This window comes from Cololabis saira, chromosome 10 (genome assembly GCF_033807715.1).
Source record: "Cololabis saira isolate AMF1-May2022 chromosome 10, fColSai1.1, whole genome shotgun sequence".
In the NCBI taxonomy this organism is placed as follows: Eukaryota; Metazoa; Chordata; class Actinopteri; order Beloniformes; family Belonidae; genus Cololabis; species Cololabis saira.
In genome coordinates this window covers 3,468,688-3,491,512 of record NC_084596.1, presented here as the reverse complement: position 1 = coordinate 3,491,512, position 22,825 = coordinate 3,468,688, and the positions used below count along the sequence as shown (strand labels likewise).

At 41.4% G+C, this 22,825-nt stretch overlaps 1 protein-coding gene across 1 annotated transcript in view; it reads right to left on the bottom strand.

Moving 5' to 3' along the window:
• LOC133451750 (VPS10 domain-containing receptor SorCS3-like) overlaps positions 1-22,825 on the bottom strand; it is a 252,459-nt gene that overhangs the window by 191,226 nt on the left and 38,408 nt on the right. The window contains exon 3 of the mRNA XM_061730891.1: positions 7,535-7,634. Within this exon, the coding sequence (XP_061586875.1) occupies positions 7,535-7,634 (100 nt within the window). The remainder of the gene's footprint in view (positions 1-7,534; positions 7,635-22,825) is intronic.

Genomic DNA, 22,825 nt, shown 5'->3' with positions numbered 1-22,825 from the left:
GAAAAAAGTCGAAATATCGAGAAAAAATTCAAAATGTTGAGAAAAAAGTCGACATGTTGAGAAAAAAGTCGAAATGTTGAGAAAAAAGTCGAAATATTGAGAAAAAAGTCGAAATGTTGAGAAAAAAGTTGAAATTTTGAGAAAAAATTTGAAATGTTGAGAAAAATGTTGAAATATCAAGAAGAAAGTCGAAATATCAGGAAAAAAATTTGAAATGTTGAGAAAAAAGTAGTCATAGCAAGATTAATGTTGAAGAACAATTTTCGAGAAAAAAGTCAAAATTTTGAGAAAAAAGTTGAAATATGAAGAAAAAAGTTGAAATATGGAGAAAAAAATTTGAAATATTGAGAAAAAAGTCGACATGTCAAGATTCATGTTGAAGAACAATTTCGAGGAAAAAAGTTGAAATGTCAAAAAAAAAGTTGAATTGTCGAGAAAAAGTGTCGGGGTTGGAACCAGCAACCTCCAGTAAAACCATCAACGCTGCTGCTTCATTCGTCCTCATTATCTCTTCTTCTCTCTGACAGCCTTCCTGGTTCAGACGTTCTTTCTGTCTGATTCTCACCCCCTTATTTTAAAAACCTTCTTTTTCTGTCTAAACACTCTTGTTAAATTCCCATCATGCAGCTCCAAGTGTTCAGGTTTAGCAGTTAAATCTGACATTTTCCAGCACGTCAAGCGCTGGTTTTCCAGAACAATGAATTCTGAGCTTTTATCTCTTATTTTGGAGCCTATTTTGAGAAGTTTCTCTGCTCCGATGGAAACGTCCTCCTTTCTTTGACTGATGAACTTTCCTTCCACCTGATGACTCACGATCCTGCAGACGATCCACAACCTCAGCTGAAGCTAAACGAGCTAAAACAAGCAGCCGTTTCTACTGGTGACTCACGATCCTGCAGACGATCCACAACCTCAGCTGAAGCTAAACGAGCTAAAACCAGCAGCTGTTTCTACTGGAGACTCAGACGATCCACAACCTCAGCTGAAGCTAAACGAGCTAAAACAAGCAGCCGTTTCTACTGGTGACTCACGATCCTGCAGACGATCCACAACCTCAGCTGAAGCTAAACGAGCTAAAACCAGCAGCTGTTTCTACTGGAGACTCAGACGATCCACAACCTCAGCTGAAGCTAAACGAGCTAAAACCAGCAGCTGTTTCTACTGGAGACTCAGACGATCCACAACCTCAGCTGAAGCTAAACGAGCTAAAACAAGCAGCCGTTTCTACTGGTGACTCACGATCCTGCAGACGATCCACAACCTCAGCTGAAGCTAAACGAGCTAAAACCAGCAGCCGTTTGTACTGGTGACTCACGATCCTGCAGACGATCCACAACCTCAGCTGAAGCTAAACGAGCTAAAACAAGCAGCCGTTTCTACTGGTGACTCACGATCCTGCAGACGATCCACAACCTCAGCTGAAGCTAAACGAGCTAAAACAAGCAGCTGTTTCTACTGGAGACTCAGACGATCCACAACCTCAGCTGAAGCTAAACGAGCTAAAACAAGCAGCCGTTTCTACTGGTGACTCACGATCCTGCAGACGATCCACAACCTCAGCTGAAGCTAAACGAGCTAAAACAAGCAGCCGTTTCTACTGGTGACTCACGATCCTGCAGACGATCCACAACCTCAGCTGAAGCTAAACGAGCTAAAACCAGCAGCTGTTTCTACTGGTGACTCACGATCCTGCAGACGATCCACAACCTCAGCTGAAGCTAAACGAGCTAAAACCAGCAGCCGTTTGTACTGGTGACTCAGACGATCCACAACCTCAGCTGAAGCTAAACGAGCTAAAACAAGCAGCCGTTTCTACTGGAGACTCACGGGTCTTTACTGGTCCCAGTTTCACGTGTTTTTGTCCCGACGTCAAAGCTGTTGCTTGGATTTGTCTCTGCAGTGTGAGACGAGGTCAGAACAACGCTCGGTGTTTCAGGATCTGTCCTCTTATGGTTCATGGATTAAAAAATGCGGCTTTATTACAAAATGAAATGATAAAGTTGAAGCAGTTGAATGAAGCAGCAGCGTTGAGGGTTTTACTTGAGGTTGCTGGTTCCAACCCCGACAATTCAACTTTTTTCTCAATATTTCAACTTTTTTCTCGACATTTCGACTTTTTTCTCGACATTTCAACTTTTTTCTCAACATTTCAACTTTTTTCTTTAAATTGTACTTCAACATTGATCTCACATTAATTGAGAAAAAAGTCAAAATTTTGTGAATAAAGTTGAAATGTTAATAAAAGGGGAAATTTTGACTTTTTTTCTCGACATTTCAACTTTTTTCTCGACATTTCGACTTTTTTCTCGAAAATTGCACTTCAACATTAATCTCACATTATTTTAGAAAAAAGTCAAAATTTCGTGAATAAAGTTGAAATGGAGAAATTTCGACTTTATTCAAGAGATTTCGACTTCATTCCTGAAATTGTGTTTCAACATTAATCTCTATATTTCAACTTTTTTCTTGATATTTCAACTTTTTTCTCAAAATTTCGATTTCTCCCTCCTGTAAAATATTATTTTATTTTCCTCCTTCCTGTCCCTGATACTCTTCCGTAGTTATCAGTGTCTCGGTGCTGCAGGTAAATCCACCTGCAGGTAAACCCACCCTGCAGGTAAATCTCTGCAGGTAAATCCACCCTGCAGGTAAATCTCTGCAGGTAAATCCACCCTGCAGGTGAATCCACCTGCAGGTAAATCCACCCTGCAGGTGAATCCACCCTGCAGGTAAATCCACCTGCAGGTAAATCCACCTGCAGTTAAATCCACCTGCAGGTAAATCCACCTGCAGGTAAATCCACCTGCAGGTAAACCCACCTGCAGGTAAATCCACCCTGCAGGTAAATCCACCCTGCAGGTAAATCCCTGCAGGTGAATCCACCCTGCAGGTAAATCCCTGCAGGTAAATCCACCCTGCAGGTAAATCCACCCTGCAGGTAAATCCACCTGCAGGTAAATCCACCCTGCAGGTGAATCCACCCTGCAGGTAAATCCACCCTGCAGGTAAATCCACCTGCAGGTAAATCCCTGCAGGTAAATCCACCTGCAGGTAAATCCACCTGCAGGTAAATCCACCCTCAGGTAAATCCACCCTGCAGGTAAATCCACCTGCAGGTGCAGCAGTGCTGGAGCTTCCACCTCCAGAGCGTTTTAATCTCATCCGGGTGGAGTGTTGAAGGCGCCGTTCCCTCTGAACTCCCGGCAGCTTCATCAAACAGTGATTAAGATTTTCTCCTCAGCTTCCCGGCGGCGTTTGTGCAGGACGGGGACGGAGCGGGGCAACAATAGCAGATGGATGGAGGTCGGAGGGGGAACCTTTGTGTTCCAGCGGCCGCTGCTGAAGCTGCAGTTCCCTGATAGCGGCGGGTAGTTGTAGAAGGAGAGTGGAGGTTATGGATCAGAGACGCTCCGCGGAGAAATCAATCACGGCCGATCGATGCGGCTCAGTCTGTCTGGGAGTGTTGCTCATTAAACATGGATCAGGCCTTAATCACCCGCACTCAGAGCTTCCTCGTCTTCACAACGCTGACCAATCTCGGCCGGCAGCAGCTCTGACGGTTTTCACCCGTCGTTACCGTCCGGATCAGCTCACCACTTTCACTTTGAACTAGTTCAAATTCAGTTAATTTCAATATCTTTAGGTGAGAAGTACGAATGAAACGCCCTCCCTATCTATCTATCAAATATTGACCAATCAGAAAAAGGGGCGGGGCTAATTTGCACCAATTATGTTCAAGGACTCAAAACCGAGTCCGATGACACCACCCATGACTCTTTATGTCAAACCATTCAAAAGTTATGGCAGAAAGTAGGAACTATCAAATATGGACCAATCAGATGAAGGGGGGGAACCGCTTTTTGGCGTCTATCATCGCCACGGTAACGCTTTTGACTGAGAAAAGTAATGTGCATCTTCGCATGATGGAGACGCACATTTTGATGTATAACACACTTGGGTGCACGTTACAGTTCGGGCCGTATTAACTGCCGAAGGAATGGCATAAATTGTGCCAAAATTACACGATTAATTCAGAATGTTCAAAATGGCCAACTTCCTGTTGGGTTTGGGCCATGGCTCCAAGAGACTTTTCTTTAAGTTGTTACATGATACAGGTCTGTACCGATTTTCGTGCATGTACGTCAAACCGTATTGTGGGGCTTGAGGCACAAAGTTTTCTAGGGGGCGCTGTTGAGCCATTTTGCCACGCCCATTAATGCAAAACATTAAATATCAGTTTTATCACCAGGCCTGACTTGGTGCAAAATTTGGTGACTTTTGGGGCACGTTTAGGGGGAAAAAAAGCCCTAATTTCGTCGGAAAAATAAAAAGGAGAATGAGAACAATTCCTACAGATACAATAGGGGCTTCGCACTATGAACTACATCGTAAGGTAATGAATTCATATGCTTGGCTCATCATTTCTGTTGTAGCAGCTGCTTGGATCCCGGTACGCGCTGCTGAGTCGTAAATATTTCACTGATAAATGTCCGCTGGAGTTTTACCAGAATATATACATTTACATCTATAGTCGTTAGCAGGACGACAGTGTCAGTCGCTTCACGAGTGACGTTTGCAGCTCTAGTGTGAAGAGTTTCCCTCACAAGAGTTTCCTCACACGCTGTCGCTAAAGCTTTAGCAAAGCTTAATAATTACTAATTCATTTTTTATTTTAAGATTTGTATTTCAACATTAATCTCGACATTTCGACTTGTTTTTCGACATTTCGACTTTTTCTCGAAGTGCACAATGAAAAGAAAATCTTCCCCTCTCAAATATTTTTTCTCCTGCACGGCCCTGATACTCTTCCGTACAAATCTTCGTTAACAAAAATGTTGAAATGTAATATTTATTCTACACATTTTTACAGCATAGGAAAACGTAAGGATGTTTGTGTCATGTTTTTCCTGCTATAGAAACCACATTAAAACAAAAAATATTTTATTCATATTGATTTCCATTTTCAAACGTTTGTTAAAAAGCTCCAGGAGCCACTAGGGCGGCGCTGAAGAGCCGCGGGTTTAACCCCCAGTCTAAGGTCACACCGACCTCCAGGACTAGAGAGGGCTGCTTCTAGATCTGCTGCAGCTGTGCCAGGACTGAAGGAGCAGCAGATCCTATCTGCCGGGGAGGAATGGACCGGAGCCGTCTCATCCATCTGCACCGATGCTAAATGGAAATACTTAGGCCAGAGATAAAGAGCAGGAGGAAGTTTGGAGCTCATGACTCCCCCACGGATCAATAAGAACCGCAGAGGAACCGATCAGGACGCGCCGTCTTAGTTTCAGCCACGCCATTACAATATTTAACAACAAATAAGCTTTTATGATGCTTCCACAAATCAATCTACTATGTGTGAGATGTTGATCAGAGTCATCGGAACATGTGACAGCAGAGATCCGTTGGTCCGTCCTTTTCCATCCCGGACCCAACATTTCCACTTTTTTCCTTGAAATTGTATTTCAACATAAGTTTTGACATTTCAACATTAATCTCGACATTTCAACTTTTTTCTCGACATTTCAACTTTTTTCTCGATATTTCAACTTTTTTCTCGACATTTCAACTTTTTTCTCGATATTTCAACTTTTTTCTTGATATTTCGACTTTTTTCTCGAAATTGAACTTCAACATTAATCTCGACATTTCGACTTTTTTCTCAACATTTCAACTTTTTTCTCGACATTTCAACTTTTTTCTCGATATTTCAACTTTTTTCTCCACATTTCGACTTTTTTCTCGAAATTGTACTTCAACATTAATCTCGACATTTCAACTTTTTTCTCGACATTTCGACTTTTTTCTCGACATTTGTACTTTTTTCTTAACATTTCAACTTTTTTCTCGACATTTCAACTTTTTTCTCCAAATTTCGACTTTTTTCTCGAAATTGTACTTCAACATTAATCTCAACATTTCAACTTTTTTCTTGACATTTCGACTTTTTTCTCCACATTTGTACTTTTTTCTTAACATTTCAACTTTTTTCTCAAATATTTCGACTTTTTTTTCGACATTTGGACATTTTTCATTTTTTTTTGGAGACGGATCCGTTGCTCGTTCTCGTTGCTCTTGGAGCTCCGCGTTAGTTAGTCAAAAGAAAAGGAGGGTTTTAAAATAGGCAATTTTTTGAAGCTGCGCCTTATGGTGCGGAAAACACGGTATGTCCATATAAGGAATGTTAGAATATTACGAAGTAAATGTATTATAACCACGGGATGCAGGATAGTTTACAACCATGTTTTACACAAGAAACCAAAGCTACACGTAAACCAGCGTCTAGTGCTGCATCACAAAGGTCTCATCTCCAGGAAATCAGTACTAAACTAAAGACTGATGGTTCAAATCAATATTAAACTAAAGACTGATGGTTCAAATCAATACTAAACTACAGACTGATGGTTCAAATCAATACTAAACTACAGACTGATGGTTCAAATCAATACTAAACTAAAGACTGATGGTTCAAATCAATACTAAACTAAAGACTGATGGTTCAAATCAATACTAAACTAAAGACTGATGGTTCAAATCAGTATTAAACTAAATACTGATGGTTCAAATCAATACTAAACTAAAGACTGATGGTTCAAATCAGTATTAAACTAAATACTGATGGTTCAAATCAATACTAAACTAAAGACTGATGGTTCAAATCAATACTAAACTAAAGACTGATGGTTCAAATCAGTATTAAACTAAAGACTGATGGTTCAAATCAGTACTAAACTAAAGACTGATGGTTCAAATCAGTACTAAACTAAGCTGGTTTATTCTGATTTTAAATCCAAATAGAATAATTCCACGATCATGTATACACTCATTCAAAAAAAAAATGAAATAAATAAATAAATAAGTAAAAGTAAAAATAAAATAACATGAATTAAATAAAATAAAATGATTAAAAAAATGTAAATTAAATAAATAATAAATAATAAAAATAAATAATAAAATTAAAAAAATTAAAAAATGTATACACTCATTCCTTTTTAAATTAATTATGGTCTTTCTTTCTGCTCGTTCCCTCGCCCGTCTGTCTCCATGACGCTTATATTCCGCGCTGGGCTGGTTTTCCAAACAAAGTTTCAAGATGCAGCAGCAGTAAACGCTGGTCAAGAGCAGAGACCATTTATTTAATAAATAGAAATCATTGAGTGAACAGATGGAAACAGGAAACATCAAATTTGTCAGCTTTTCAAAGTTGTAGCGGCTAAGTTAGTTTTTCTTCCGGTAGTTTAACTTCCGGTCCCCCCCCTATCCAATCAGAACCTTCCCAACCCCCAGACCTGGAGAGGAATTGGAGAAAGACCATCAAACGTGTTTTCCACGTAAACCTCAATTCAGAATTACTATTTCCATGTAAACTTGAAGGAAAATAGTTGAATTCGGAATTATTTAATTCAGAATAATTAATTCCCAATTAAAAAACATCATGTAACCGTGGCCATTGTGACGTAGATGAAGATCTTTTCACATTTTACAGGACATTCTTTCCAGAAGGTTCCCGTCTGACCAGCAGCTTCAGAGATCTCACCTTGCGCTTGTTGGACGGACAGATGTACAGGTAGCTGAGCACCGTCTTGGACCCAATCTTGTCGTTCATCCTCTCGTATGTAGATCCGAAGTCCGTCGACCTGAAGTGAGAAAAAAACGAGGAAAGCTGTGAGGAGCGAAGAATTCTGCAGAACCCTAACCCTAACCCTAACCCCTAACCCTAACCCTAACCCTAACCTTAACCCTAACCCTAACCCTAACCCTAACCCTAACCCAAACCCTAACCCGAACCCGAACCCTAACCCTAACCCTAACCCTAACCCAGAGGCGGCGGGTTTAACCAACTAACCAACTAACGATCACCAGCCGGTGATCTCACTCGCTGGGACTCTTCCAAACAAATATGTTCTACGCAATTCTGAAATCTACGGTATTGAACAAAACAAAAGCGCTCTAATGCTGTTAAATAAACTTGATGCACCACAAGAGGAAATTGATGAGGCATTGTGACACCGTGGCTGACGTGAAACTCCAGCTTCCTACCCCATGCATGGGGGACACCTTGGAACTAGCTTCAACAAAGACTCCCGGGGTCTCTGTGTCAGAGAAAACCTCGCTGGTCCAAACATCAACACGTCCTGCTCACCACCAACACTGCAGTCAAGTGTGAGGGGCGTCTAACCTGGATCCATGCATCCCACTGCAAGAAAAATACTCCTCCACCATGCACCAGAAACCAGCCGATTCCCTCTTCTTCCGGTGGATCCTCTCCCTCACCACAGTCGGAGCCATTGAAAGGAACAACGCAGGCTACGAAAGCCCAGAAGTAGACGGACTACAACACCTGAGACATCCACAACTGGCAGAGGAGCAGCGCAGGCCACAGAGGCCCAGAAGCAGATGCACTCCAAGGCATCCACAACTGGCAGAAGAGCAGAGGAGCAGAGGAGCAGAGGAGCAGCGCAGGCCCAAAAGCAGACGCATTGTACATGCCAAGACACTTACATCTGTCACAGGAACAAGACAGAGAAACCTACAAATACCACAAACGAAACCTATCTATTACTTCATGTGACACCTGTTACATTTTGAACTTCAATGTCTCTTATGAACACTGCACCTGTCACAAACCCCCACAAATGAGACAATTATACTGTGATAAACTTAACCATTCACCTAGGAACATCAAAATGTGTGCCAAAACATTACATACCCTTGTCACTACTGGTTTGTTTGACTGGTTTAAAGAACAGTTAGGATTAGCTTTGCTTGGGTTTGGATTCCTAACTGTTATTTGGCTTCTGATTACATGTCTAAGGTTCACTTGCAAAATATGTATCACTCAAACTACCACTAAAATTATGTACTCCACTGTAACTCAACAAAAAAAAAAAAAATAATAATTGAGATGAGATGAGATATGAGATATACTTTATTGTCCCCGAGGGGAAATTTGTTTTGGGCAAAGGTGCCAAAGTGCATACAGCGTCTTTTTAAAACATGAGACAAACAATCAACAACAGCATTTCGGCAGTTCACAGTTCATCATTGTAAAAATTCAAGTACTATCAAAAGATCAACAATCAAAATCCAAGTTGTAAATCATCGTACAAAAGTACAGTAGTGCAAAACACACAGATACAAAAAGTACAGTACTAGGGGCTGCCCCTATGCACCCCTCGCTCCATGCCCCCCCACTCGGTAGGAAGGGTGAGGGGTTGGGAGGGGGTAAGAGTGAGGAGGGAGGGGGATTAGGTAGGGGTTGGGCAGTGGGGGAACATGGAGCTGAGGGAACACAGGCACAACCCCCAACACAGCATACAAAAGGCCCTATTTTTTGTTCAAAAGGGCAATTGAAGTAGGTAGGAAGGACATTTTATAACAATTATACCTACAGCGGCTCGCTCTGTAGCGCCTAGCCGAGGGTAGCAGCTCATACTCGGGATATAAAATATGTGAAGGGTCGGACAGTATTCTATTTTCCAGGCTGACAACCGTTTTCTCGAAAGTTGCCTGTAGTGACGGAGAGTCTTTCCTACCGATTACCTTCATGGCTGTTTTTTGCATTTTAGCTATTCTAGATTTGAGCTGGACTGACAACGTCCCATACCAGGCTGCCATGCCGTATCTAATGATGCTGCCAAGGACAGCATCATAGAATGTGGACATGACTCCTTTGCTTACACCGAATAGCCTGAGCCTACGAAGAAAGTGTAAGCGCTGTGCCAACTTTGCACACAGGTAATCCACGTGGACATTCCATTTGAGCTGATTGTCCACCTGGACTCCTAGATATTTGTATGACACGACCTGTTCAATCTGTGTGTCTCCCATCAACACTGGTTCGTGGGTGCAGACACCTTTTGGATCGAAGATCATTTCTTTAGTTTTGGTGGCGTTTAACATTAGGTGGCTGTTCTCACACCATTCTTTAAAACCATTTATTTCACTGAAGTAACCCACCGGACGTTCAACACCCCATAGTAAACTGACTATGACAGTGTCGTCAGAAAACTTCAAAATAAAATTATTTGACTGACTGCTCCTACAGTCGTTTGTATAGGCCGTAAAAAGGAAAGGTGAGCTCACTCCCCCCTGTGGCACCATGGATCGTGCAGCCCGTGCTGCACGATTTAGAACTAGAGAGTACAGCATTAACCTTGACCTGTTGGGATCGGTTTGTTAGCAATGAGTGAAACCATCTAATGATGAACGGATTTACCTTCATGTCACTTAGCTTTTTTTTTTTTTTTAAATATTTTTATCCCGGTTTTTTTCCCATTTTTTTACCACCCCGTGCTCCTACCTACAGTCCTGGGCATTGCCATCCTCTACCAACCCCGGGAGGGCCCTGCACTGAGCTCAGGTCTCCTCCTTAACCTGAGGAGGTTAGCCCAGGACTGTGTGCATGTTTTTGCGCGTGGAAGGATCACGTTATTCCGGCCGGATCCTCCCCACCCCATCTGGCGCCCCGGTTGGCCAGAGGGGGCATGTGTAGCCCAGGACTGTGTGCATGTTTTTGTGAGGGTAGCTCACACTAGCTACCCAGGGGAACACGGGGAGAACATACAAACTCCACACAGAAAGATCCTTTCGCCAACCCCACTCATGGTGTGGGCACTGAAGTCATGGGGGAACTAACACGCACTTCAGCACCCACAGCGTCCCCCGGCGGGAATCGAACCCAGGACCTTCTTGCTGTGAGACCGCTGCACTACCAGCTGCGCCACCGTGCCCCCGTCACTTAGCTTTTTGACAAGTAGCTGAGGGCAAACGGTGTCAAATGCAGCGGAAAAATCTGCGAATAAGACGCGTGCATAAGCTTTCGGTTCCTCTAAGTGTTTGCTGATCAGGTGAGTAATGCCTGCTACAGCATCCTCTGTGCTTCGCCCCGCCCTATAGGCGAATTGCAGTGGATCCATGGTGGGAGCCACCTGAGACTTTAGTGAGTTCACAATAATTTTCTCAAAGCATTTCATAACCCCACATGTTAAGGCAATAGGTCGAAAGTCTTTGTTAACAGAGGGACAGGAAACTTTCGGAACCGGAATAATAAGGGACTTTTTCCACATATCAGGAATTGTGAATTGATGAGGCATTGTGACACCGTGGCTGACGTGAAACTCCAACTTCCAACTTCCTGCAGGGGTGACACCTTGGAACTGGCTTCAACAAAGACTTGAACCACGGGAATGCCATATGATGAAGTTCCTGACTGACTGATATGTTAATACCAACTCATTTGGCCACAGACTTGAACCCCGAGAACACCCTATGTGGTAATTTAGAACGTAGTGACAGTCAAGCCAAATGCCTGATAACAGCATTTGGCCACAGATCACATCTGACTGTAAATACCCTTTGATTGTTTTTGTCTCTCACCTTTGGCTTGTTTATTCCTGCCTTTTGTGCTTTGAACTTACTGTATAAAGGGTCATGATTTCAAAGCATTCGTGGTCAGCACACCAACTCGGATACGATCCGTGAAGGTCTGCTCACCGCCGGCTTATTGAATAAAACTCACTACACCACAACGGACCTCTGAACTGGATTTTATATTATTCTTCAACAGTCTGTCTACCTCATACACATCCTACCTGATTTTTTTTTATCTCATACTGTTCTATTTTATTCTTCTGTATGTACTGTTCATATATATTTTTTACTTTTTTATTATTTTTGTCTCTATGTGTATGTGTGTTTTGTGCACTGCCGCTGCTCAACGTGAATCTCCCCACTGAGGGATAAATAAAGATCTAATGTAATCACAGATGCGGAGGAGACGTCCAGCTCTGCTGAGCATCGGAGAGGCTCCACATCCAGGAATTTAGCTGATTTTAGGAAGACATCTTCAGCCGACTTTATAAACGAAGATCCAGTCGTGTTTGATTAGTACTCGGCCATAAACGCCAACAGGATCAGTTTTATTTATATAACCCTCCTGGCTGAGGCTTGAGGACAGGACATCTGCTAATGTACTTACATACTTCCAAAGAATTATTAACACTCAGACTCCTATATTTCTCTATAATAATAATATAACTTATTGGTCAAATATTCCTTCATATAACACTCGAGGGGCGGATAGTGGTGGATTATGTTCCCCTGACCTCAGTCTGACTCTATTAAGTGGACAGAACTTTATAGATTAGTTGCATGTTGGAAAACCCTTCCAGGTGAGATTCGTGACATCACAAGAGGCTGCTTTGAAAATAAGACAAAGAACGTATTCGTTGTCATCACCTTAACATCATATAGCGTATCTGATTGAGTGAGATCAATACATCAAATTATATATGGCTTTTAAGATGTTTTTCTTCATTTCTTATTAGGGGCCGAGCACTTACAGGGCGAAGGCCCTATTGTATCTGTAGGAATTTTTTATTCTTTCTTCTGATGAAATGAGGGCCTTTTTTCCCCCTAAACGTGCCCCAAAAGTCACCAAATTTATCACCAAGCCAGGCCTGGCGAAAAATGTGATATTTAATGGTTTGCATTAATGGGCGTGGCCTAACGGCTCAACAGCGCCCCCTAGAAAACTTTGTGCCTCAAGCCCCACAATACCGTTTGACGTACATGCACGAAAATCGCTACACACCTGTATCATGTCACAACTTAAAGAAAAGTCTCTTGGCGTCATGGCCAAAACCCAACAGGAAGTCGGCCATTTTGAATTAATCGTGTAATTTTGGCGAAATTTATGCCATTTCTTCAGCCGCTTCAGAGCCCGAACCGTAACTTGCACCCAGGTGTGTTCAATTCAATTCAATTCAATTTTATTTATATAGCGTCTAATACAACAGAGTTGTCTCTAGACGCTTTACAGAGACCCATACCCAGAACATGACCCCCGAGCAGTTATTACATAAACAATGGCAGGTAAAAACTCCCCTAGTGGGAGAAAAACCTTAAGCCAAACAGTGGCAAGGAAAAACTCCCCTTTAGGAGGGAAGAAACCTTGAGCAGGACCAGGCTCATCAGGGGGGACCCTCCTGCCGAGGGCCAGACTGGTGGGTCAGGGACGGCAACAGCACAGCAGGCAGGTGGAAGCAGCAACGGGATGACCGGGGGTGGGGACCGCAGGCCAGCACACAGCTCCCGAAGCTCCGGCCCAATCAGCAAGTCCCAGGTTGGGGTGCAGGGTCAGGAAAAGACTTGTGCTCCGTAATGCAAGCTACAAGCCACCCACGGCCACCTGCAGGACAAAAGAGAGAAAAGGGAGGAGAAGGGGGGGCCAGCAACGGGATGACCAGGGGTGGGGACCGCAGGCCAGCACGCAGCTCCCGAAGCTCCGGCCCAATCATCAAGTCCCAGGTTGGGGTGCAGGGTCGGGGAAAGGTTGAGAAGGGGCAGGGCCAGGGAGAGGAGTCTTGAGGGACGAACATTGTGTGTTATACATCAAAATGTGCGTCTTCATCTTGCGACTACGCGCATTACTTTTCTCTTTCAAAAACTTTACCGTGGCGACGCTAGACGCCAAAAAGCGCAACTCCCCTTCATCTGATTGGTCCATATTTGATAGTTCCCCAAAAGTCACCAAATTTTGCATGCAAGCCAGGCCTGTTGATAAATTTGATATTTAATGGATTGCATTAATGGGCGTGGCCTAACGGCTCAACAGCGCCCCCTAGAATACTTTTCTCTGCAATAACTTTTGAATGTTTTGACATAAAGAGTCGTGGTTGGAGTCATCGGACTTAGTTTTGAGTCCTTGACCATAATTGGTGAAAATTGCACGCGCAAGGGTCCGTTCATCGCTGCCTGCAGCTTTAATTTCTTATGTCTTTTATTTTTATGTACTTTATGAAACAAGATAAATCTTGTCCCACTGGTTGATTTTTCTACTTATTTCAAGTGAAAATTTACTTGAAACAGGTGAAAATTGTCAAATAACAAGTTATTTTTCTGGTTATGACTCTTATTTTAAGTGTAATGAGATTTTTTTTACTAAAAATTAGACATTTTACCTAGAAATAAGACAAATATTCCTGGTAAGATTTAGAGTTTTTGCAGTGTATGCCGTTAAGGTGCAATGAGCAGCCAAACCTACAGGGGGCAGTGTAACGAGAAGATAAAGTCATGCTAGCCAATCATAATCCTGGAAAAAAACATCAACAAATGACACGAGTAACTTCCAGTTACTTCCAAGATGAACCAGAGTCTTTGGTTTGGAGTGACAGAGAAGTGGAGTTACTTTTAAGTGTGACGTTAGAATATAAAACAGGTAAAATACAAGAAAATATTGACGGTTACAAACTAATTGTAACCACAGGTGTCACTCATGACGCTGGTGACGTTTCTGTCTCATAATGTGACGTTCTGAAGAATAAATGTCCGTTTTCCTCCGTTTACAAGCAAACGTGAAGACGGAGGTTTTAGAAATCTCCACTTTGGCCGGAGTTTTCAGGAATTATCATTAAATTACCATCAGTAAAGAGTCTCGTCCGGCTAAACTGGAACGAAGCTCTTTCCGTACGTGACGTGTGTCGGGCTGTGCGGGGGCGTTTGAAGGACCCTGCGGATCCCGGGACTGAATAGTTTAATTACCGCGGCCCGTGTTTGTTTATTCCCAGCATGCACGGGGGCAGGTGGGAAAGCTGCACGCGGCCGTTAATGGCTTCCAACTATTCCACGTAGTGAAGTCATTAGCGAGAGCAGAACCCGACTGGACCGGGAGGAAAACACGGCCTGATAAATGCACACGTTAATGACTCTGGAAGCTGCAACAGGAAAATGGTTGAATTAAGAGAAACAGAGAAACAGACCTGAGGAGAAACAGATAAACAGAACTCAGACTTGAACCACCTGCTGGTTCTGCAGCATCACAACATTTATTCAACACCTCGTTAACGCCCTCTGCTTTCACCTCTGTTGAAGAAGAGTGCTCACATGACCAGTTGGTCCTTTATAAGCTACAAGCTTTAGCCAATATATAATAAATTGGCTATATATTTTAAATTTGGGGGACAGATAATCGCAGTAGTTTAGTGTAGATTCAGTCTCAGGGACCCGGAATGGTCGCTGTTTGTGTCTCTGCTTGTTCTCGTGTCTGTTTGTTTGTTTTTTCTCTTAGAGATTTCAAAGATATCCTGTTGCCGCACGGAGGCCCGCCCTCGCCCCGTCCAGCCCTCGCCCCGCCCCGTCCAGCCCTCGCCCCGTCCAGCCCTCGCCCCGTCCAGCCCTCGCCCCGTCCAGCCCTCGCCCCGTCCAGCCCTCGCCCCATCCAGCCCTCGCCCCCTCCAGCCCTCGCCCCCTCCAGCCCTCGCCCTCACCCTCACCCCCTCCAGCCCTCACCCCCGTCCAGCCCTCGCCCTCGCCCTCGCCCCGTCCAGCCCTCGCCCCGTCCAGCCCTCGCCCCATCCAGCCCGTATCTGGTGCACACTCATTCCAAAATTTACAAAACTAGGTAATTTACAAATCTTAAAAATCTTGTACAAGCCAAAGGTCTATTAGATTCTATCCAGTAAAGTATTTAGCCCAAAATACTGTTTTATACCAGTAAATATCCACAAACAGCCGCTCTTCATCTCGACCGTGGTCGGAGAAGCACATGTTATTACACGTCTGTATCTCCGTCCTGCACGTTTTCAGATGGGAGAGTACAATGCTAAAATGGAGCGTAAGCTCTACATTGATTGACAGGCCATACAAGAGCTTCCTGTCCCCTCATAGCGAATGAGCGGCTGTGTTGGGGCGGGACGAGCACGTCCGGCTTTTGTCATGAGAAAAACCTCGGCAGTTGCAGCAATCGCCCAGAAGATGGTGCAATTGTATAGCAAAGGAAATGCTGAACACAACGATATATATATATATATATATATATATATATATATATATATATATATATATATATATATATATATATATATATGTAGGTGGTAAATTCAACGGTTCAAAAGTTATGCCCATGGGACATAATTGTTATAATAAAACTCTTTGTAAGACATAGTCTTACAAAAACATGTGTAAAATACTCATTTTTTTGGTATTGTTATCAAATTTGAACTTGCACTAGATAAGGCTTCAGGTTGTGTCTCAGTGTGTTTTCAAACCAATAAGTCCCAGATTCATCTTCAGAAATCTGATTACAAAACAAATATCCGGCTGAAATAAAAACCTTCTACTTCAGTGTGTTCAAACTGAGATTACTGAATTATAGTAGTAGTTACAGTGATTCTGACAGTTGGGGGGGAAACTTCAGAGTGTTACCTTTCAAAAGAGACCAGAACCATGAACTTCAAACGGTTCAAGAACAGCTTTACATTTACTTTGGATATAACTTGGATAGGCGTTTTGGGCGACTTTTACAAGTGTGGCAACAGGATATAGGAGTTCAAAGAGTAAAATAAAAAATTATATATATATATATATATATATATATATATATATATATATATATATATATATATATATATATATATATATATATATATATATATAAATAAAATAAATATATATGATATATTAAAAATACATATTTATATGCCTCAGGTTTTTACCAACGTGGTATTAACCATTAATATAGATGCAGACAAAAAAATAAATAAATACATAAAAAAAATTGACTATAATTTTTTTTAAATATTTTTTTTATCCCAATTTTCTTTTCTTTTTTCCCCGTTTTCTCACCCAGTGCTCACTTGCGTGTTTAACTCTGATTTCAGACCTGCTGTCAGTTTTGTGGGGGATTGAGGTCGTGGAGGAAACTTTGTTTTTCAGAGTAATTGATCACTATTTTTGACCTGTTTATTACAGTTTAAAGTTTTTTATTTAATATTTATTTAGTATTTCAGGTTCCAACTACAGAGGGTGGGAACAGGTTTGATACAGAGAACTTTGGTTGAACTCTATACCAGTTCATATTTCTCATGTAGGGAGCAAAGATTGGTTTAAGATTCAGTTGAAACAATATCGTGTAAAATGTAATGAATTATGATTTGACATTTAAAAAGGAACAGAATTATGTTTTAATAGAATTACAGGAAGTGTAAACCCTATCACAATAAAGGTGAAAAGTGGTCAAGAATTCTAAGATAAGGTAATTTCAGTCACTGCAAAAACTCAAGAATCAAGAATATTTGTCTTATTTTTAGTTAAAATGTCTCATTTTTACTAAAGAAAATCTCATTACACTTAAAACAAGAGTCATTACCAGAAAAATAACTTGATATTTGACAATTTTCACCTGTTTCAAGTAGATTTTCACTTGAAATAAGTAGAAAAATCTGCCAGTGGAACAAGATTTATCTTCTTATTACAAGCAAAAAAATCTTGTTCCACTGGCAGATTTTTCTACTTATTTTAAGTGAAAATTTACTTGAAAATTGTCAATTAAGTTCTTTTTCTGGTAATGACTCTTGTTTTAAATGTAATGAGATTTTTTGACTAAAAATTAGATGTTTTAACTGGAAATAAGACAAATATTCTTGCAGTTTTTGCAGTTATTACTTCCAACATGGTGAATGTTGAAGAATCGGAAGTAAAAATAGTAGCGTGTTTGTTTGTCTGTTTGTTTATTTGTTTTCACATATAGAAAACATTTGTAACACAATATAAAAGTAGAAAGAAATGTGAAGGAGAAAGCCTAAAAACCCTCCAGGGGCTTGAGAAGTGGCTTTCTCCATTTACATACATCTAAAGCATTGGAAGGCAATACAATTTATAAAATTAAAGGGGGGAGGGGGACAGTATAACTAAATACAGAAACATTAAACAAAAATCAATAAAAATGATAAGATTGGGTACACCTGGTTAAGTTGGAATACCGTATGGGAAGTATTTATTGTTTAAAAGAGTTGATTTTAGAGCTTTTTTTAATTGATTGGATGAGAATTGCCATAGGTATGAAGGTAATGAGTTCCATATTTTTGATCCTCTTAAACCAATATTAAACTGAGATTGTGATGTGCGAGTCTTTGGGGGTCTGAGGTGATTAGAGCTGCGTGTTGGATAGGTATGGACTTGTGAGTTGTAACTAAAGATATTATGGAAGACAGGGGGAAGGGTTTTCCCCAGTGAGCCATGAACAAACGGACCAATTTGGAGATGGTTCACCTGGAAAACACTGAGGACACCTAGTGAACTAAATAAAGCCTGGGAAGAATGTGTAGGATGAACACAATGTTTGTTCTGACTGCTCGTTTCTGAAGACGGTATAAAGGCTCAAGTTTGTTATGATGGGTACTAGCCCAGACTATATTACATTAATTAATATAAGGATAAATCATGGAATAATATAACATAATGTCTACCTCAGAGCTGATCAAATGACGGGTTTTACTTAAAATACCAACACTCTTAGCAATCTTTGTAGATATAAACATAATATGTGATTTCAAAGATAAGGATTCATCAACCATTATGCCGAGGAATCGTGTGGAGAACACATTAGTTATAGGGATATTATCGATATATATTTTAGATGATTTGTTCATAGAATGTGGTTTAAGACCAAAACATATGAAGTTAGTTCTTTTTATGTTGAGTGATAATTTATTAGCCCGAAACCAAACAGACAGCTTACCAAGTTCTTCATTCAGGACGTTTATAATGGTGTCGGGATCTTTATGAGAATAAAGGACACTTGTGTCATCTGCAAAAATGATTTTAGACAGTTTATCGGAGACATTTGAAAGATCATTAATATATATCAAAAATAACAAAGGCCCCAGAGTCGAACCTTGAGGCACTCCGCATTGCAAGTGAAGGGGTGGAGAATTAATTCCATTGTAAGATACAAATTGCTGTCTGTCTTTAAGATAACTCTTGAACCATAGAAATGCATTATTTTTCACTCCAATATGCGACAGTTTCTGAAGAAGAATAAGATAATTGACTGTATCGAATGCCTTGGACAAGTCCAGAAAGATACCAATAGTATTTTCCTTTCTATCTCTAGCATTATAAATTTCATTTACTAGGTGTATAAGTGCCATATATGTTGAGTACTTCTTTCTGAACCCGTACTGATGTGTATAAATAATGTTGTATTTATTAAGATGTTCAATTAATCTATGATAAACAAGTTTTTCAAGTATTTTGGATATAGCAGGCAGAATCGATATAGGTCTATAATGATTAAAAATGGCAGGGTCATCATCTTTATGAATAGGGATGATCTTAGCTATTTTTAGTTCGGAAGGAACTATTCCTTGTTCCAATGAGAGATTAAAAATGTGAGTAGACTCATGAATGATTTTCAATAATTTACAATCAATATTATCATAACCTGGTGAAGAATCCTTCAAACCAAGTAATGTCTTCAAAACCTCATCCTCTGATACCATTGGGAAATGCATATTTTCAAGGATAGGATAATTCATAAATTGAAGGGGATCGTGTTATCAGCGAACAAGTTTATATTTATTCTCACTTTGTCATATTTTTGATAATCTAAAGCAGCAAACAGATTCATTCAAGGGTTGATTAGCGTTTCCTTTCACTGAAAGTTTCTGTGGAAGTGACTGAACTGTGACGCGTGATGTTTTTCTCAGGCCTTTGTTGGCGTTCGTTGATCTGCAGGTTCACAAACACAATTAAACGTCCCACAATTAAATCCAGATCAACGCCAACCCTTTTGCAGCAGGCGGCGTTTCTCCGGCTTGACCTTGTCCTGCTAATCGTGTAAGAGCCGAGGGAGCGAGAGTTCACTCTGACCTCGGCAGGAGACGAGGATTATTCAGCTCTCTGGGGCCGTAGTTCAGCAAGACAATGCAACACAAACACGCTGCATGTGAACGGACGAGTTAGAGGTTAGAGTTGGAGGGAGGAGACGATCTTCATTCATTTACCTCATATTAAACCTCATATTAAACCTCATTGACTAACTGGTGACATGGAGGGCGGTCTTAAAAGAGGACGTTTCAGAAGACGACTGGAAAATAATAAGTGAAAAATCTCAGAAACAAACAGCAAATACAAATCTAAAGCTACTCCAATATAATTGGTTAATGCAGGCGTGCATAACACCTGCCATGATTGCATCATCATCATCATCATCATCATCATCATCATCATCATCATCATCATCATCATCATCATCTTCTTCTCACTAGCATTTCATATTTACATTATTGGTAACCATTTTATAAAAGCAATACATCACTTCACGTCGGGGCGGAGACGCCGCTCAGCTGTGATATAATGAGCGTATACCACGGTGATATAATGAGCGTATACCACGGTGATATAATGAGCGTATACCACGGTGATATAATGAGAGTATACCACGGTGATATAATGAGCGTATACCACAGTGATATAATGAGCGTATACCACGGTGATATAATGAGCGAATACCACGGTGACATAATGAGAGTATACCACGGTGATATAATGAGCGTATACCACGGTGATATAATGAGAGTATACCACAGTGATATAATGAGCATGTACCACGGTGATATAATGAGCGTATACCACAGTGATATAATGAGCGTATACCACGGTGATATAATGAGTGTATACCACGGTGATATAATGAGCGTATACCACGGTAATATAATGAGAGTATACCACGGTGATATAATGAGCGTATACCACGGTGATATAATGAGTGTATACCACGGTGATATAATGAGCGTATACCACGGTGATATAATGAGAGTATACCACGGTGATATAATGAGCATATACCACGGTGATATAATGAGTGTATACCACGGTGATATAATGAGTGTATACCAGCGTATACCACGGTGTTATAATGAGAGTATATCACGGTGATATAATGAGCGTATACCAGCGTATACCACGGTGTTATAATGAGAGTATATCACGGTGATATAATGAGCGTATACCAGCGTATACCACGGTGATATAATGAGCGTATACCAGCGTATACCACGGTGATATAATGAGTGTATACCACGGTGATATAATGAGTGTATACCACGGTGATATAATGAGCGTATACCATGGTGATATAATGAACGTATACCACGGTGATATAATGAGCGTATACCACGGTGATATAATGAGCGTATACCACGGTGATATAATGAGCGTATACCACGGTGATATAATGAGCGTATACCACGGTGATATAATGAGCGTATACCACGGTGATATAATGAGAGTATACCAGCGTATACCACGGTGTTATAATGAGAGTATATCACGGTGATATAATGAGTGTATACCAGCGTATACCACGGTGATATAATGAGCGTATACCACGGTGATATAATGAGCGTATACCAGCGTATACCACGGTGATATAATGAGAGTATACCACGGTGATATAATGAACATATACCACGGTGATATAATGAGCGTATACCACGGTGATATAATGAGCGTATACCAGCGTATACCACGGTTATATAATGAGAGTATACCACGGTGATATAATGAACATATACCACGGTGATATAATGAGTGTATACCACGGTGATATAATGAGAGTATACCACGGTGATATAATGAACATATACTACAGTGATATAATGAGAGTATACCACGGCGATATAATGAGAGTATACCACTGTGATATAATGAGCGTATACCACGGTGATATAATGAGCGTATACCACGGTGATATAATGAGCGTATACCATGTGATATAATGAGCCTATACCATGGCCTGTCCTGATAACTTGCATTTTTTCCCTGCCAGTTTGAGAGTGGATTTTTTCCCCTCCGAGTTATTTGCGTCACAAATCTAAAATTCAAGACGATTGCTAGCTTACGGTATAGTTCAACGGGTTGAGCAGGCGACTTATGTAAACCTTCTCCTGTACAGCGACACAGGTTCGATTCCAGTCGTGGCATATTTTGCCCTCACTTCCTACGTTTCTTTAAAGGTCTTTTGCTGCACCTATCAAATAAAGTCGCAAGAGCCCCATGACACCGGGCAAAGAGCTGCATGTGGCTCGCGAGCTGCACTTTGGACACCAGTGACCTACTGCAATACTACAATACTACAGTAACAACCACCTGCAACCATCAAAACCACAACTATGCAGTTTCCATCTTAAAAATCAAGATGCAGGAAAAGAACTTAGCATCTCATGGGATCGTCATCGTGCCACCCGAGCGAAGAGCACAGGAGTTTGATACCAGGCCCCCCCCTGCATGGATACACAGCCCCCCCATCCCCCACTGAGACCCAGAGCCAGGTTCCTACAGAAAGTCCCTCCTCTCCAGACAACCAGAGGTTGACAAACAGCAAGTTTGCTGGTTTGCTACTTTGCATTTCTGCAGATGTTGCGGCGTAAACTCCTGCAGGTCCAGAAGTGAAACTGGTCCCTGATCAGTGAAGTACTGGGAGAACCGGGCCTGAAGTCTGAACCTGGAAGGTAAAAAGACATTTACTGTCAGCGTTTGACACTTCCCCCCAGCTTTTGTGTTTCAGTTCTGTCCCTCCTGTTTCCATCTGCCCTGATTGTCTGCACCTGTGTCTCGTTATCCCCTGTGTATATCTGGTCTTGTCATTCCCCTTCTCTCTGTCGGCCCGTACTGTTTCTACCTCCATGTTTTCCTCGTCAGGCTTTTGTAGCCACGTTCACGTTCATGTTTTTGTTTTGTATCCTGCTCTGCAGCGCTTTTAGTTTGGGTTTTGCTAAATAAATCCTGTTTTTTTTGCAACTCCTGCCTCCTGCTCTCCTGCGTTTGGGTCCTCAACAAACACCAACTCTGACATTTAGCTCCGTCACTTCAGCTTCAAACCCGCTTGAATCTCTCAGATTCCCGATTCCACTCTCGTGATGTGATTTTAAACCTAATTTAAATGTTGTTGTGAAGCAGAATGTGCATTAATGCTGGAGCTTAACGGTTTGAAGGTCCGATAACTTCAGACCTCAACGCTGACCCTGATGACGGTACTGCTTTC